Below are 14,041 nucleotides of genomic sequence, written 5' to 3' on the forward strand. Positions count from 1 at the left end.
ACTTCTAAAATTCGCATGTATTCATTAAGAGGGTCGATACTACGGATAGACATGCTAGTGTCTGGTTTGTTTGTATTCAATGCTACATTTTATCGTAATATAATATATCAATAATCTTTCCGTATATTTTTAATTAGCATTTTGTTGAAGTAAACATTATATTTTGTAACTATGTAAATGAACTGATATGAACCGGATCTAAAATCGGTAGAAGGATCTTTCTCAATATGTCAAAAACATGACACAAGAGGCAAATGAATTACATGGCACTATATCAAACGGTAGTAAATCACCACCGGAAACCCGATATGATGTGAAAAGCTGGACGTGCTTGGAAAAGTTTCCGATAAATTTTGCTGAATTTTGGTAGGGTAAGTAAATCCAGTTCTATAATTGTTTAAAGGCATTTTTGAATTAAAATATATTTTGGTATATGCAAAGGAAGTATTATCATGTATGTTAGAAAAATCCTGGTTATTATTATTCAGGATTTATTGAAATATGGCTATTTGAAGTCGACTTTGAAAATGCAGACATTGTGGGAAGAAATGACGTAACACATATCGTAGTTTATATATATATATATATATATATATATATATATATATATATATATATATATATATATATATATATATATATATATATATATATATATAATTACCAAAAAATGAACGATTTTGACGCCGAAATTACTGACATTATTAAGCGATAATATACGATACACACACAAATAATAAATAAGAAACATAATGTAAAATAAATAATATATGAATCTCCTTCTACTCGCTCTTCGCGACAATTGGAGTCCGGAGGCAAGGATCAAACCTAGCAACTAGGATCAAACCGGTGGTCTTCTGTAGAGCCTCCCTCATTCCTACGCTACGGCTTCTCTTGCAGGCTCACAGGTTCTGACCATGCATTTCCCTCCAGTGGTTGATGGAACCTGCATTTCTGGAGGATGTGGGCAGCTACTACTAGCGGATATAGAGCCAAACCCAGGCCCTAGAAGACTGAAGTTTCCATGTGCCATCTGTAACCAAGCTTGCAAGTGGACAGGAAAACCCAGCGTATGCTGTGACACATGTGACTGTTGGTACCACCAAGAATGCATGGGCATGCCAGACACAGTGTCTGAGGCACTAGCAAATTACAGCTGGGAATGCGTCCAGTGTGGTATGCCCAATTACAACTGGCATCTTCAACACAACACTGTTTGACACAAGCAACAGCTTCGCAAATCTGAGTCTAAACTCTAACTTGGACAGCGAAATAAGTTTCAGCTGCCCCAACGCCACATCGTCACCAAACCGTAGGCTCCATAGCTCCAACACGGATGCTAGACCTGACAAGCGCTATGACTTGCCACTCAGGGTTCTTATTATTAACTGCCAGTTCATCAAGAGTCCGGGAAAGAAGGCACAACTGGAGAACATGATTGCCTCCACACAAGCTGATGTAGTAATCGGGTCCGAATCCTGGCTAGACAGCAGCGTCAGCTCATCTGAGTCTTCCCACACTACTTCAAGTCATATCGCCGCGATCGACAAAATGATGCCCATGGTGGTGGCGTATTCCTCCTTGTGTCCGACAAATACGCAAGTGATGAGCCAGCAGAAGTGAATCCCACAGGCGACTGTGAGGTGGTTTGGTGCAAGATCAAGGTCAAGGGAGCCCAGGACTTATATGTTGGAGCATTTTACAAGCCTCCATCCAATACAGCTCCTGAATATCTCGATTTACTGGACACCTGCCTCTCCAGAATACCAAGAGGAGCTCACTTATGGCTGGGCGGCGACTTCAATCTCGCCGACATAAACTGGGAAAATGAGTGTCCAAAGCCACAGGCCACAAATATGAAGCAGTGCCAACAGCTACTTGACATTTCCAAAAACGCTTTCCTTGTCCAGACTGTTGATAAACCCACATGAATCACCGAGTACACAGAAAACTTGCTTGACCTCTTCTTCTCCAATAACCAATTACTCGTAAATCGCTGCGAAGTACTGCCTGGCATAGCGGATCATGATGCCATCTTCGCCCAGTGAGAGTTCGTAAGCCTCCAAGAAAAGTGCACCTGTACAAGAAAGCTGATTTCGACAGTCTCAGAGATGAACTGTCTGCCTACCTACCAGAGTTCACGGAAAATACAGCCAACATCTCAGTCGACCACACTTGGAAGGCTTTCGAGAACAAACTGAAGTCGCATATCAGCAAGTATATCCCAACAAAGACCCTCTCGGGGAACAAAGTCCAAAAACCATGGATCACAAAAACAATCAAGTCTCTACATCGAAAAAGGAACAAACTTCATTCCAAATTTAAATCTACTGGTTCCCTTAAGGATAGACGCCGATACCTTCACGCTAAGAAAGAAACCCAGAAACAGGAAAGACAAGAATACTGGAGATATATTGAAAACTTAATTGAAGTTGATCTCACTAACACAGAACAACACTCGAAACAGAAAAAAATGGAATTACATCAAATACTTAAGGAACGATAATTGTGGGGTAGCTCCACTGAAGGAAAAGGGAAAATTACACGACTATCCGACTGAAAAGGCCAACATCCTAAACCGACAGTACCACTCAGTATTCACCAAGGAGGACAGTTCCAGCATCCCAACACCTGAGGGCGAACCATCACCTATCATGCCAGACATAAACATAACCACAGAAGGTATACGTGCCCTTCTCAGGAAACTAAATGTACAGAAAGCGGCCGGTCCGGACTTAATTCCTGCACGCATCTACAAAGAGATGGCAGACCAGTGTGCTCCTTTTCTGAACATTATATACAGTAAGTGCCTATCAAATGGCAGTATACCAGACGTGTGGAAGACAGCCAATGTGTCGGCAATTTTCAAGAAAGGGGAAAGGTTCAAAGCCAGCAACTACAGGCCGGTTTTACTGACATGCATAGCTATTTACGATACTGGAACACATTGTTGTAAGCATCATAATGGGCCACCTTGATAGACATGCCATCCTCACGGACTGTCAACATGGTTTCAGGAGAAGACGGAGCTGCGAAACCCAGCTACTGACGCTGACCAATGAGCTCGTCCATTCCATGGCCCGCCATAAACAACATGACCTTGCTGTACTTGATTTCAGCAAGGCCTTCGATCGGGTCCTGCACAGTCGCCTGCTCACCAAACTCAACCACTATGGCATCAGGGGTAACCCCTTGAAGCGGATTGAAGCCTTTCTGACAGATTGCACGCAGAGGGTAGTTGTTGATGGAGCAACATCCGAGCCAGCACCCGTCATCAGCGGAGTCCCTCAGGGAAGCGTCCTCGGACCCATCTTATTTCTTGTCTTCATCAACGACTTGCCACTACATGTCACATTCAGAGTAAGGCTATTCGCAGATGACTGTGTGGTTTATCGGGAAATCAACTCGGAAGAAGACTGCCTGATCCTACAAAACGACCTGATTAACCTAGCCGAATGGGAGAAACAATGGGGTATGGACTTTCACCCAGAGAAGTGTAGCATTCTCTGTGTCCACAGAAAGAGGAACCCAATCATGTTCCGTTACTCCCTGAAAGACCACATCCTCGAGACTGACTCGACTACCAAGTACCTGGGAGTAACCTTGTCCCAAAACCTTTCATGGAACCACCATATGGACATCACGGCGAAAAAGGGAAACAGTACACTCGGCTTCCTCCAGCGCAACCTACGCGTCAGCAATGAGAAGGTCAAGACCACGGCATACACCTCTCTTGTCCGACCAGGCCTTGAGTATTGCTCCACAGTGTGGAACCCATTTACAAAGGACCTGGCTTACAAGCTTGAGATGGTACAGGGGAGGGCTGCTAGATATGTGACCAACCGATACCACAACACCAGCAGCGTATCCTCCATCATCGAGCACTTGGGGTGGAAGACGCTTGAGTCACGACGGACCAAAGCGCAACTCACCATGCTGTACAAAATCACCAATGACCTGGTGGATATCCCAGCCAACCAATACTTTGTACAATCCCCAAGTCGCCCTAAGGACCATAACAAGAAGTACCATCAGCCGTCTACATCCACATCTTACCACAAGAACTCATTCTTTCCACGAACCATATCCGTTTGGAACCACCTCCCTGCGTCAGTCGCAGAGGCCCCTGACTTGGTATCCTTCAAGCAGGGGCTTTCCTCACTCACCTTCTAATCACTGTTAGGTGCCCAGCTTCAAGTAACCCCTAGTGATTCCCATTGCTGTGCCGGCCGCGGCCACCGTAACCGGAGAGGTCTGGGTTGAAGAGGAGAAAACGAAGCTGGCAAAACTTTTTACTAACTCTATACTTTTAACTATCAAATCTCTTCTATCTATCCTATCATTTCATATCTTTCTCTTGACCTAGCACCACCCGTCGCGTAATAATCAAGTGTTATTGCGCCGACGTATGATGTAGATGTAGATGAGCTATATTGCTCGGTCCACGGGCGCTTTTTGGAGATCGCACAATGTCTAATCTTTGTATTAATTTAAGAATAATAAAGGTTATTTCGTAAAAAACACAAATATTGATATATGATAGATTCTAAAACAAAAACAATGAGAAGTGTGGTAATTAGTGTTGTGTAGCCGTTTTCGATTTTGTTTCCAAAAAGTTATTTTTGCACCGAAGTTAATGAAAACACAAACTAGCAACGGTATGCATTAGTGAGTTATTGTACACGTCTGCTGATATGGATGCAGAGGATGGGTAAGTAATGCAAAACTTATGAGAAATATATCTATTTCTAACAATTTGTTCGAACGGTTATCCCAAGAAGATGAGGTAATAGTAATCTGTTCTTATATCCGGATACTGCTACTTTCGGACAATGTAATACTATGTGCAGATAGCGATAATTGTGACTTGACGTGCACATATTAATTTTTTTTATAAATAAGAAGCATACATGCATATTCCGGTCAAAGGAAATAAAGTGAAAACTGAGCTACGCCGGGGGATTGAACACGCAACCTCCAAAGTGGTAGTCAGACACTCTAAATCTATCCCCGTTGCTAAAGAGCTAGCCCAACAGCAAGGCTGTTGGAAGTGACCTTATTTCTTTACACTCTATCCTGTCTTAATGTTTCAAGGCCCAAACACACCCGCTACAGTATGTCTTGCATCCATATAGCCCAACCAGATACCATTAAAGGTAGTTGCAATAATTCAACTCTAAGCTTTATAGCCCAATGGGCTGCTTAGAGTTGCAATGCGCTCTCTCTTGTCCATGGGTGCAAAATGTTATCAACAATGCAAGGGTTAAAGAACACTGAAACTGCAAGAACTTATTAAAGTTTACCTATATAAACCACAAACTCATCCAAATGGTACCATTAAAGCAAGAAATAATTGATTTTATTGACTTAGGTTTTGTTTTGTACGCTGTATCCGCCATATTGGAAAATTGACCCAATATTGGTTAGGTCGCAGTTCACCAATATTTTGCACGTCAGGTTATGTGCTCCAGCCTATAAAGTCGATAACGATGTGGTATTCGATACAGAATACACTGTTTCAAATTTAAACATAAACATGTCAGCGAGAAAAGTGTGTTGAAACATCGTCGTGTTTTTATAGGGTGCATGCAAAGGATAACATCCGTAGGTTGCCATTCAGGTAAATTTAACATGTTTATGAAGTTTATTCATTATTTTCCTCAATTTGTCTCGAACGACGTCTGTTTAGTGAAGCGCACGGATTCGCTGCGCTGAACTGCACCCACGTTTTACGAAGGGGTGCATATGGACTGCCAGAGCCGCCATAGCAAAAATTATCAAAGGCTCTGGGAGTCCGTTTATATGGACTACCATTACAGGGAACTTTTCACAGATTTTGGCATGTATTGAAGTTTGTCATTAAATGCTTTATATTGATAAATTTAAACATTGGACCTATAAATCTCCAGTATAAAAACGAGAAAACAATTAAAAAAGAAAGTAAAGTAACCCTCAACTGGGCTCAAACCACTAACCTCTTGAGTACTGGAGTAAAAAATCTTCTGCTTAGACCACTTGGCCATCCTTGCTCATGTGAAAAAGGAACGTATTTTTACTTTATATAAGCAATCCTCATAGTTTCACAAAATATAACGACAACAACAGAACTTTCCAAAATTATTCAATCATTTCGCGTTGCAACGCTTTATAATTTTCAGGTTTTCGAATCGTCAAAAGATGCATATAAATTTTAATGGATATTTTAGAGCATGTTAAATGTTCAGTATTACTATTTCCTCACAAATATCATAACTAAAATGAAAATTTGGGAATCTGAAACATTTTTTTTTAATTTTGTCAACTACCAAAACATGAAAAGGCCCCTTTAAAGGGATCTTTTCACGCTTTGGTAAATTGACAAAATTGAAAAAAAGTTGTTTCAGATCCGTAAGTTTTCGTTTTAGTTATGATATTTGTGAGGAAACAGTAATACTGAACATTAACCATGCTCTAATATAGCCATTATATTCATCTTTTGACGATTTTAAAACCTAAAAATTATAAAGCGTTGCAACGCGAAACGATTGAATAATTTGGAGAGTTCTGTTTTTGTCGTTAAATTTTGTGAAACTACGAAGATTGCTTATATAAGGTATAAAATACGTACAAATGTGTTCTGGGCGGAATAGCTCAGTAGGCTAAAGCGTTTTTACTTCAGGACTCTGGCAGGACTCCAGGGGTCACTGGTTCGAAACCTGCTCCCGGCAATGTTCTTTTCCTTTTTTAATTTTTTTCTTGATTTTTTACTGGAGCTTTTACGATCCAATGTTTACATTTATCAATATAAAGCATTTAATGGATAAGTTAAAAAAATGCCAAAATCTGTGAAAAGGCCCCTTTAACCCTTAGATACGTATTTTGACGCATTTGTAGTCCCTTTGAAAGTTACATTAAATTTAAAGTAGATACCTTTCTTTCTAAATTAAAATGCATATTGGTGTTGGCTTTAAGTTGTTGATGCATCAACAATGGAATTGCTGTCATTATAATATTTATGGAACTTTATGTAGAAATGGAGTATCTATACTGATACAGTCCTTCCGAAATACCATTGGTCCTCGGATTTTTCCGATAATAATTTGGAAAATCCGGAAATGATTAAAAAATTGCATCCTTGTTTCTGTTAATAAAATTATGGCAAAGTTTGGAATTCCTTGCTTTTTTCAGAAAAGTTTCAAGGCAAAAGTTAGACTTTACCAAATTATTAATGAATACTCAAATAATGTGAAATGTTTTCATTGGTTGAATTTTCTGAATGACGTGAGTGTATATAAACTGTATCTGAAGATTTCTTCTGCATCGTCAAAGCTAATAATACTTAGTCATCACTCTATTAGTACATTCCACAAAAGGAGAGAATAAAAATTGGTAACCATGTGAGTTTTGGTTCACGTTTATTTGATTAATTCGTAAGCAAGCAGCAGGGCAAAAACAAATATCACTGTGACTTTCCCTCAAACTGTCATCAAATATTTAATTAAATTATTAACTTGCTCTCAATGGAATAAATAAAGTATTTTTAGCGACACTTTTGAATATAAATATTAATTAGTGTTTTATAATAATATTATTGAAATATTTTTTTTTTAATCTAATTTCTGTCTTTCTTCATTGTTGTTGTTTTTTTGGGCTGGAAATGATCAGCCCTGAGCCGGCAAAGGCTGCATAATTATAGGACCTCCTGGCTGGCAATAAATTATAATTTAAGAGAGTCTCCGACTGCAGATAATTATTTTTTTCATCAAAATCTACCAATGCTTAACATACATATTTGGTGCTTGAAAATAGGCATTATAGCGCATATTCTGAGCGCTGTCATAGGTGTAAAAAGAGGAAAATGTTTCGCCATTGTGTTCTAGTGTTGTATTATCATAGTATAGAGGTTGGTTACCGGTATACAAATGTATACAGCCAAAAAACTTAATGACTACACAAAGGTGAGGTTATACATTTAATAGCATTTTAACACTAAAACTGCTAACAACGCTTTTACTCTAAGCAAATTAGCAATTTGTACTCAAGGCTAAAAGTGCAGGCTGTCTGCTTCTATTTTATGAATAACCAGTAAGTATGTAAATAAGCAATCGGCAAATTAAAGTCTGAATCCATGTATCTGAATAATAAGACACTTTTATTTGATGTTTTAGCAGAGTTGCTCCTGAGATACTATTTTTGTGGACCAGAAACTTGCTAGTGGTGCTACCTACAAATTAGTGTTTTTTTGTTATCAGTTATTCCTGAAATGAGAGGGTATTTGACAAAAAAATGCGATTGAAATAGAAGACTTACCATTGCATTACATATTTCAGTATTTTTTTAAGGTTAAATTATTTATTGGTAATTTAATTCGAGTCTCTCAGTAATATTTTAGAGTATTTGACCGCATTATGATATAGTTAACTGGGACATAGCTTTGGTTTTAAAAAAATAGGAAGGAGGAATCAGTGCTCCCAATTCCTATCCAAAGCCAATTGTTGCTAAATGCAAAACTTAACAAAAACGATTGGCAGAAACGTAATTGTCTATTATTTATGTGGCATTATCAAATGGCATCATTAACTTGACCAGAAACAAATGCCAAAGGCGCATTTTATCACCCAATAGTGCCTAAAGAAATCTATTCCAGTGGTCCACTAAATTTCTACTTGCCCTACTATATTTATAAAAAAAATAAAATATTCAGTTTACTTGCCTCAAGCTTTGTGCAAGTGGTTTAATATGAAGACTTCTATTCTATGTACAGTCTACTCTCGTTATCTCGAAGTCGGCAGGAACAAGAAAAAATATCGAGATAACGAGAGTTCGAGATATCCGATTAGCCGTTTTCAAAGAAAAAATGAGACAAAAAGTTACCTTGTTTTTAACATCTAAATACCTGCTGAGTGGTCTAACTAAAGCCGTCACCAAGCGGCATAGTACTCTCTACTGCCCTATCTATTACCTGATATATACGCGTTTTACGAGGCACGATTAAATTTGCTATTTAAATGCTTAAAATGACGCGTTAAGTGTTACAGAATTGCATGAACACGCGCAGTTATCATTTTTCTAAACTGTCGTGTAAACATCCTGTAATGTTGCTATTTAAAGGTATAATGCGATTGACGTCCAATCAAGACCAGGGTTTTCCATCTGAACATGTGTAAATCACGTTCCGGAATACTGAACTGTACATGTACATTTTGTAATTTGAAATGCAAAGTTCAATCAATGAGATTTTCAAATTGGCCATGATAATGACTGTTGGAGTTCAATGATAGAGCAACATTCTGCAAATTTGCGACGGTTTATATACGCAAAAAAATATCTCAATGCATTTTGGAATGTTGTTTGTAAAAACAATTAGTCTCTCGGCCGTTCGGTAGGCTGTGTATTAATTGCAGTTAATTGCAGTTAAAGTGACAATTAAAGTGACAGGCCTTACTCAAGTGTTAATGGCTAACGAATTTACACACATGTGTAAATTGATGCAATTAACGAATCAATATCTACGGCACAGTATCCGAAGCAGCCGGGCGTAGCGGGACGGCGAAGTATCAAAGAAAAAAATGCTCACCTGGGACAGTTATTCGCACTTCGAGATAAACCACAGTAAATACATGTAAAATTGGAACTCAGGACAAATTTTTATATCGAGATATCGAATTATTCGACATAACGAAAATCGACATATGCGATATTTATTAATATCGGTAAAGAAGGAAAAAAGTTGGAACATTGAGCTTACCTAGACATATCGAGAAAATCGAAATATCAGATGTCGAGATAACGAGAGTAGACTGTATATTTAAGTGCACTTACAATACAGTGAAAACAGTTTGACATTTAAACATTTCTGACTAAACCTTAAAGGCTGTTGCCTGCAGACCATGTGTCTTTCTGTCTTATAATAAATTTTGTGGTAAAATACAAACATTATAAAGACTCTTCAAAATAGAAAGTGTGTTGTTTTAATAGTCTATATCAATCTTGGTTTTATTGTTTTTTTCACGATTTATTGGCTATTCTAAAATAGCCAAAAGCATCTTATGGCTCTGAAATGTCATTGCTTTTATTTTCATATTGTTTATGGTATGGCACAGTTGTTGCCTTTGTCTAGTTAGGGTTTTTCCAATATAATATTCTCAGTGACCAGCTGACATCTTAGGTAGTACATATAAACGGACTCCCAGAGCCTTTAATAATTTTTGCTATGGAGCCCATTGGGCTATAAAGCTTAGAGTTGAATTATTGCAACTAACATCTTAGGGGACAAAATAATTCATTGTTTGCATTTAACTCGTTTCAATGATAGATCGTCAGGCAAATAGAAAGAAAACAAACTTAGCCAATACATGAATTAGCAAGACATTTAACTAGAATCTCATCTCACTCTCAGTGTTTGCTGTTACAATTTAAAATGTATTATACCAGGGTAAAGAATGAACAGGGTTTTCAAGGGTTTACACACGGGCTGTACAGAATATAAACATGCCGTGTAGAACTTTTTTTTTTTAATTATATCAGGTTAATGAAATACATTTGCAAAAATCTAAAGTGCATAAAAGACAGTATTTCTTGCAGTTTGTGCCGATATCTTAAGGTATAAGAATAAACCCTTGAATACGTCTGAAATGGGTGACACAATTTTAAGTTTCCTACAGTACAGTACGCAAGGAATTTTTTAACAAGAACACAGGCTTATTAAATAAAGTTATTCTGATGTATTTCACATTGCCATAAACAGCATAAACATCTGTCTTTTATGCAATAGTTGAAAATCTTTAAGAAAAATTGTTCTAAAAAGTTATTTGAAAAAAAAGCACCACTTACCCGTGTGTTAATCAATCCACTATTGTTAAATGGGAACCCCACAAAGTCACGTGATCCTGCACCCTGTATACTCCTCTGTTTCTGTTGACGTCTGGGTAATTTCCATTCATCCTTAATCACAAACAATATTATTAAGCTCATGCAGCTCTTGTCCTGTCCCCATATCTTGTTTAGTAATAATTTTCATGTATTAATATTAAATCACATTCTGCCGAGATGTGCACTATTATACTGCTAATTGGGAATGTTTTATAATTAATGATGGTCATCAAATACATACAATTAAGAAAAAGTATTATTATGGTATTAACTTCTGTGTCTTTGTTATTTTTTTTATATCAGACAGATATGACAGTTTTCTGATAGACCTTCAGTTTCTGTTCAACACATTTTTCTTGATCTATAAAGCAAGTTAAAACTAAATGGCATATTAAACTATTTCAAACAAATACAACAATTAACTGAAATATTCTGTCAAATTATGTAATAATTTTCTTTTACATTTTTTAAATTGAATACCGTAATTACTCTTTTTTTGGACACTTAAAAATGTTTATTTTTTGTGTCCGGATATTTAGATACGGAAAATATTCAGAAAAATTTAGGTGTCAGAAAATTTAGAGACAAACATCATATGTCCAACAATTATAATTATATTGAAATAAAAGCAATAAATCAATGCACAATAGTGTTTCTACTTTAAAATAAAAACAACTTCACAGCTTACTCTTGCCTGAAATGATAAAGAACAAAAAAGTTAAAACATTAAACATACTGCTCTCTTTATAGGAAGATATCTTTTAAAATGCTTTTGGGTGAAGCGATTTATTTCTACCGGTATACATGGTTATTTACCCAATTACGCAAATTTTATGGTCCATTGCCCTCAGGCATGCGTCTTCCAGGTTTTATGACCTTAATCTGTTTGTAAAACCCTATGATCAAAGTGTCACAAGATAAGTGACTACAGTGCCGAAATCTGGTTAAATAGAGCAGTAAAATATACTGTTGGAAAATTCAGAGTAATTAATGATAGATGAAAATGTGCATGTCCGAAGATTAAGAGTCATGAAAATTAATTATTTTTGCCAAAAAAGGGGGTGTCCGAATACTCAGAGTGTCTGAAAACTTAGAGTAATTACGGTAATAAGTGGTAAAATATTAATTAGTAGCTAGTGAAGTTTCTGAGTTCTGACATGATATCAAAACGATGTTTCTGAAAATTAGCATGTTAGTTTAATAGTTTTAGGTCATGGTGTATGTTTTATAAGAAAGGAGCAAGGCAACAGATTGTTTGATCATTTTCAAATTTGAATTAGAAATAAAACGAATTGAAAAAAAAATCAGTCGTAAATAAAACATTATTGACATGGGAAAACGAATAGCAATTCATAGCCGTATAAGTTATACTATTTTGCTTTGTATCACATTTGATTTCAATTAGTATATTGTGACCTTTAGTGCCCGCTGTAATATTTGTAGTAAGTTTACATAGACACAGTTTCGGGCCCGTGTTTATTAAAAAATTTGCCTCTGTTGCAAAAATACTGGAAATTTTCGGCTGCTTAATGCGCATAGGCTAGGAAACTTCCATTATCAGTGTGCACACTCAATATTTTACAATTCGTTATGCGACCCAAGCCATCCAGAAAAGGAAGAGTATACTCGTTTTAAAGGGTTTTAATCGCGCAGGTGGTGATAGATTCTTAAATATTTGGCACAAAACACTGCAGTGATTCGGTTTCTGAAAACAAAAAATGATTGTTATTGATTTAGAGCGTTTGGAAATGCGCCTTAAGAATAAAGTGCAACATTGGTATGTAAGATTAAGTTAAAACAGTATGGACTAGGGTTGGATCATGCAATATTCAAAAGGATACGATAGTCAAGCACAATAATAGTACCGAACATGTAAGTTGTGATCAAATTGCCAAAAACAAATGAATAAATAGTTTTAATGGAAAAGAACTTATTGTTACAAAAAGCTTGTAGTGAAAACTAATTGACATGAAATCTTATCTGTTGCTTTGAAGGAGTAGTCTTACGACTTCTTAAGCTCCAAGTCGGGTAAATGTGTGTGGAAGGTTGAATTTTCATGCTTTCATAATTGCGCACATTTATGTCAACTGCAAATATTTACAATTTTAAACAATTTTCAGGATACCTGGTTATCCATACATGCATAGAGTTAATAGCTCCTAAAATGTATATCCTTTTAGGTCAACTATTCTCAGAATGGTCAGAGCTATTTCAAATATTAGCATCTGCATTGGAGTCTGCTTTATATGGTCTTATTAAGGTAAACATGTAACGTTTCTGTATCACTCTTTCTTTAACAAGCATTCACTTGAAAATCCACACATCGGTTTGAGTTCATTGTGTGAGGTCACTTTCCAAAGTCCATAACTCTTACCTGCAATTAAGCAGAATTATTTCATCTTTTTTGTGCTTTGAGAAATTGTTAATTCGGAGGTCACAAAAATCACACTTATTCGGGAACAGTTTAAAGTTCACTGATCAAGCTCTATTTTATTGTAAACAAAAATCTACAAGACAAATCATTGTGGAATTCTTTGAGAAACATGTTTTAAGCAAATAAGCAACACTCATTTAGATCATAAACATAATTATTATAAATATTAATAAATTATTAATCTAACTGACACATTAAAATTGTTTGTCCTTTTTTATGGTTTATAATATTAAAATTGATATATATTCAGTGTCCAATTTTTTATACCGCATGGTTTCGCGATTCGGACTATTTTTCCAAAGATCCCAAACATTTGCAGAATGTGTCAGAAAATTTGTAGAGCTGATTTACAATTGTCTGTTATTTACATGTATCTCTTTACCCTACAAAAGCCCCCCTTAGTTGTGTTAGAAAATCGATAGTGGCAAATGAGAGGGGACACTTTGGATAAGCGACAGCACTTGTAGGAAGACAATACCTGTAGTAAAATCATGCAGACAACCCATGAGGTAATTGCCATAAATGTGTTGTTCTTTGGCAGTTTGTTGGCTTTGTCTCCACGATGAAATTTTGACCAGTTTGTTAAAAAAACCAGATGATGGCAACGGGATGCAATCCTGGTGGAAACTATGCATTTCATGCATACTATTGTCAAAACATTTATTCGACATGTAAAGCATTTTACGTTTTGTTGATTTCTCGAATGATAATATTTGTAATCTGAAACAAACTTTTGTTTTTGTATGGTAATGCAAC

At 36.6% G+C, this 14,041-nt stretch overlaps 1 protein-coding gene across 1 annotated transcript in view; it reads left to right on the forward strand.

Moving 5' to 3' along the window:
• The first annotated feature begins 4,395 nt into the window (after positions 1–4,395).
• Positions 4,396–14,041, forward strand: part of LOC127879886 (homer protein homolog 2-like) — a 105,950-nt gene continuing 96,304 nt past the window's right edge. The window contains exon 1 of the mRNA XM_052426968.1: positions 4,396–4,711. Coding sequence (XP_052282928.1) covers positions 4,695–4,711 — 17 coding nt within the window. The 5' untranslated portion in view covers positions 4,396–4,694. The remainder of the gene's footprint in view (positions 4,712–14,041) is intronic.

This window comes from Dreissena polymorpha, chromosome 4, assembly GCF_020536995.1.
Source record: "Dreissena polymorpha isolate Duluth1 chromosome 4, UMN_Dpol_1.0, whole genome shotgun sequence".
NCBI classification, from domain to species: domain Eukaryota; kingdom Metazoa; phylum Mollusca; class Bivalvia; order Myida; family Dreissenidae; genus Dreissena; species Dreissena polymorpha.